The 5293-nt window shown below is 40.8% G+C and overlaps 1 protein-coding gene across 1 annotated transcript; it reads left to right on the top strand.

The window, feature by feature from the left end:
* Positions 1-203: 203 nt before the first annotated feature.
* Positions 204-4616, top strand: LOC104587149 (E3 ubiquitin-protein ligase RMA1H1-like). Its single transcript, XM_010244626.3, has 2 exons — positions 204-465; positions 3612-4616. The coding sequence occupies exon 2, from the start codon at positions 3650-3652 to the stop codon at positions 4484-4486; it is 837 nt and encodes a 278-aa protein (XP_010242928.1). The 5' UTR covers positions 204-465; positions 3612-3649; the 3' UTR covers positions 4487-4616.
* Positions 4617-5293: the final 677 nt, after the last annotated feature.

Raw genomic sequence — 5293 nt, 5'->3', positions numbered from 1 at the left:
GACGGGGGTAGTAGAGGAAAAATGAGCTACATGCGCTTGTTAGCGAAGGCCAGGCACAAGTTGAAATAGTGCAGAAAAGAAGAGGGAATACAGGAGGAGCACACGCACGGATCACGCATTTCCACGTGCCACGTCAGCTAAGCAGAGAAGCATCGGTAGGAGGATTGTTTATCCGGTTTTTCTATAAATATAACCCGTCGGAGAAGGTTCGTCCCTCAACTGGTTTCCCCTCAAAACCGCAAAAGTCCGCTTTGTTTAGATTTTCCCTCTCTCTCTCTGCCCTCTGTATTTCTACTAATTTCCTCCATCCATCTCCTTAACTGGTTCCTCCGTTTCTTCTCTCTCTCTCGTTGCCTTTAAACGACGCGATTGGATTCGCCATTGAAGTAGCTGGTGACAACAAAAGCTTTGAATTGTAGCAGAAGAGCAAGCAGAGCTGATCTCCTTGAGCCTGTCGGAATATCGGTATGTACCTTCAAATCCATTCTCCGGTTCTCGCTCGCCTATTCTTTTTGTTGTCTTTATCTCTGCCAAATTGTTTATTAATCTAAGATTTATACGGGTTTTTTTTTATCTATACAAAAAAGGATTTTTATTTCGTAGTATATGAAGTTTAGATCTTGTACCCGGTACCTTCCTTTTTTTCTTCTGGTTCTTCCGTGGATGATTTGGATCTTTCTTTCTCCCTTCTTCCCTATGTGGTGCTTCCACCCCCTTCCTCTCAGCTGAGAATGGAGAATAGCAAGATCTATCGGATCGCTTTGTTTTTGTCAGGGAGGAATTGCATAATGCAATTGCTCGTTTCGTGGGAAAAGGGTGGTTTGGTGGCCCTAAATCGACAGGTGTAAGCGATTCATTGAGAGAATCATATAACTCGGGCTTCATATGATTCATTACTAATTCATCGAGTGGATTTTCAACGAGAAATTTATTAGACACGATACTTGGCGTAAGGCTTCTCTTTTTCTCTAAAATAGATCTTCTCTGAGACGTTTCGTTCTCTATCAAATAGATGTCACTAGTCCGAGTTATCGGAACTCATTGCACGCTGGAATTTCAGGCGTAAGAGCCGGATTCCTGGTTAATTCCTATAGAACATGTGTGTAAAACACTGAAAGCGTTGCTCCTGAGTTGATCATTCGGTGGGAAGCTTGGCGTTCTCTGTCTCAATTTGTGATTTTGCACTCCCGATCTGTAAAATCGCCACTGTCCGTTCATCTGGTTACATTGGTTGTCATCTTTTTACATCTGGAGGACATTATTTATCCATAATAGCTCGATTAGAAGAATTCCATTACGCAATAACAAAACTTATCTCCCACCAAGTTCTCTGTCGGTCTGTCTCCCTCTGGACTTTTTTTCCCTTTTTTTTCAGGATTTTCAGGCCTGGATGCAGCCGTAAAGAAGTGTCTGTACGTTGTCGGTTCTCCTTGTTCTTCTTAGTTCTTAATCAACTATTTCTATTTTATTTTTCCATTACTGGTCAGAAACCTTGATCTTCCCAATCTAAAAGAGAAACCGGTTTCGGCATCTTTTTCTTGTCTCGATCTTCAGTCTTTCTCTGACACAACTCAAAACCTTGCCTCGTCTTTCGTTCTAACAATTAACCTCGATAGCCAGTCCATATGTTGTTATCTCCTTGGCCATTCTTATACTGATAGTCCTCGAAAGAAGAATACCTGCAGCTGCAAATAATTGCTGCACCGAGTCGGCTCGGACGATCTGTAAAGACTCGGGACGGGTCCTTAGAACAGGATGATTTCTGTTTTCCTTTATTTATTTCCAACTTGTCTGTGGAATCAAAACACTTTGCCCTATAACCACCGAAGCGTCTAAGGCTCATCTCTCATCATCCTTTGATTCATTCTTTCCCCTTAAATCCTTCTTTCGTTCTTGGATTCTATTCCAAAGAAAAAAAAATCGTTAACTCAAGATTGAGAGATGTAAAGAATGGTAAAGTCAAGGGTCTCTAACTTATTTTTTTGTTCACACACCAGTAGGTGGCCAAATCCCCACCCGGTTTACCTTAAATTAAAGCCCATAGTTTATTATTTATTAGTTATAAATTGGATCTCCGATCTCATCCTTTTATCAGGAAGTTTCATGCATGGCCCCCACCTAAGGATTGAACGTCAAGATACCAACTAGATGCCTGTCATCAGATCAGATCAAGGGATTAATATTCTATGGGATGATGATATTTTCCATCCTTGGGGGGTCTCTGCAAGTTAGAATCTATGGATGAATTATTAAGTAAGAATGGAAATTTCCACTGTTAACTGCTAAAAGGAATGGTCGTTTTCTTTTTCATTTTCTTCTTTTTTTTTTTTGCTATAATTTAGAGGAGGGGGGGAGAAGAAGAGAGGTAGCTTTTCATGTAAACCTGTTATTTCTGTATGTAACACTTTTTTTTCACTTTCTCAAATATTTGATTGGCGATTCTTTTAACACTAACACATACAGAGGAAGAATAAAGAGAGGAAACCAACACTATAGTATCTAGATATTCCTAGACCCCCTACTTGGGAAGGTAAGAGCATTAAAATTTACCTAGTATCTTTTAATCTCTTGTAATTAGGTTGTTTTTTTAGTTGAGATTTTAATGAATACCAATAAATGAAAGTTGAGACAAATTTCTTAAGCTAAAATCACAAAAGAAATAGGAGAATAAGTTCTTGTGGGTCCTGACATTATGTGGTCTTTGTAGTTTGTACGAGTTGTCGTCTTTCGTCACTCATTTAATTGGGAACCCTTGGCCTACAAGTATTGATGCTGGGGCTTATGCGCCAATATTATAGTTTTGAGCTTCCCTTTGCTTTTTAGCTCCTTTTTTAGGTGAATGTTTCAGAGAAATAACCAATTAGACAAATTTGTCTGGTTCTATGCTTTTGGTTGGTTCCAGGCTCCAGCCATGCATGATTGGAAAGTTTGTCTGGTTGCTGGCACATTAAGAGGACGTGGAATAGTCGTAACCTAAGGATGTTGGATGAAGAAAATATTTACCTTGAAATCCTGATGCCCTCTTATCTTTATTATTATTTATTCTAACACAATGAATAAAAAAGATAAAGAGACCGATAAGTACGGGATTCATATCTTTTGTATTTCTGATGCTTGTCTCTGAGTTTGGAGTTTCCATTAGCTTTTGTCTATACTCACTTTATCTTAAATTCATTTGGATTTTGAATGTTACAAGGATTCGGATTCTTTCTATAAATATGTCATTGTTAACCCCATCTCCCCTGGAGTCTGGACCAATACTTAAGATGAATTGATAATTACCGAGACCAAGTATTCGTGGCTGGCAGACATGGGCCTCTCCCTTCCCATCCTTCAGTAACTTGTCGTGTTGTAGAGTGTAGACAGTGTTGAGGGGAGGGCTCTTATCTTATAGAATTCTAGTTTTATCCATAGAGCCATCCATTAGCCTGATGAATGATGATGGAACATTAATTAGTGACACCATCGTCCACTAAGCCAATCCTTAAAGATTATTCCCCCATTTACAGCTATAATTGGCAACCCATGCCCAGTGAATTGACTCATACATGGAAAAGGCTCAGCTTCAGCTCAGGAGTAACCTTCTTCTTTCCCATTTTTGTGATACTCAGGACTCGTCGGCGGCAGCAAGTAAAGAGAAAAGGTGCAAATGGCCATAGAGCAATACTTCCACGAAGTGGACGGAGATGAATCGCCACCGCGCAAGTGGACAACGGTCTCAAATACTGCGACAGAGTCGGACACTGCCGGCGGCTCCTTCGACTGCAATATCTGCCTAGACTTCGCTCTGGAGCCGGTGGTGACGCTCTGCGGCCATCTCTACTGCTGGCCGTGCATTTACAAGTGGATTCATTTACAGCGTGCAAGTGCTTCGACGGGCCTAGAACAGCAGCAACCACAGTGCCCCGTCTGTAAGGCCGATATCTCCCACAAAACCCTGGTTCCCCTTTACGGACGAGGCCAAACCCCCACCACACAAACGGAACCCAAAGCCAAAGGGCTACACGCAGGTCTCGAGATACCGCGGAGGCCCCCTGCATGTGGGGTTCACGCCCTGATAGCTACTACCACAACGTCAGCCACATCACACTCGCATTCACATTCACATGGTGATCCGCAACCTAATCCTCACCATGGCCACTCACAGTCACTGTCTGGGGCGTTTCAGCATCATCAGCAATACTCTCCATATCAGTACAGAAATTACACAGCAGCATCCCCACTGTTAAATCTTGGGGGCACCACCATTACTAGCATCTTCTATCCAATGGTTGGGATGTTTGGAGAGATGGTCTTTGCTAGAGTTTTTGGTAATTCCCAAACAAGCCTATATGCATATCCCAATTCCCAGTATCTTGTAGGAGGTAGTGGTTCTCCCAATCCCACCCCCAGGATGAGACGGCAAGAGATGCAAATTGACAAGTCGCTTAACAGAATCTCCATCTTCCTCTTCTGTTGCCTTGTCCTCTGCCTTCTCTTGTTCTGAGAATCCACTTTTCTTTTTTCGGCTCCTTCTCATTGTATACTTGTAAAAATCCGGGATATAAGCTTGTGAACCATACATGTAGATCAGAATATATACTATATTATATATAAAGTAAGCTTGGAATTCCAAAGTGGGTTTGGCCACATTCCCAAACGCCCACATCATATTTCCTTTACTTGGGCAAAATTAGTGTGTTATTTGCTCTGGTCCTTCGAAGCCTAATACGACAGGCTTTGGGATAACACATTCCATTAAGGAGTTCTGGCTGAGCGCAATTCTGTATATGCAATAAACCTCCAACAACCTGATATAGACTACATTATTTATTTGCTTCTGTGTGAATTACTTCGAAACCACTAATGTCCTAAATAGCTTTTCTTAATAGTTAATCGGAAGCTCTCTGTTTGGCTTATAAATTTGCAAATTTTGGTTGTAATGCTTTTAGGTTTATACTTTTTGAATGACTTGATATAATGAATCAGCCCAAAGGGAAAATTTAATCGGAAGCTTGGTGGGTATTCCCTGATCTTATACATCTTAATTTGTTATTGATTGCACTCCAATGAGTTGGTTGTCATCCTTTTCCATCACAGTCCAGTCGTTGGGCACAGCATGAGTAATAATTATTTCATTATATGTCTAAATCTGCCCCAAATTAATAAATGATGATGGTGATAGCCTGATAGCTACGGATTTACCTTTTGGGGGACTTCATTGCCAAGGCTTGCAATGCAAATAAATTTGTACTGATGTAACAGTGCAAATGATTTGAGTATAAATTCTGATTTATTTTTGTTTTAAATTTTA

The sequence above is a fragment of the Nelumbo nucifera genome, chromosome 1, assembly GCF_055504915.1.
Source record: "Nelumbo nucifera cultivar China Antique chromosome 1, China Antique-T2T, whole genome shotgun sequence".
Classification (NCBI taxonomy): Eukaryota; Viridiplantae; Streptophyta; class Magnoliopsida; order Proteales; family Nelumbonaceae; genus Nelumbo; species Nelumbo nucifera.
This window is presented reverse-complemented; position numbering and strand designations above follow the sequence as displayed.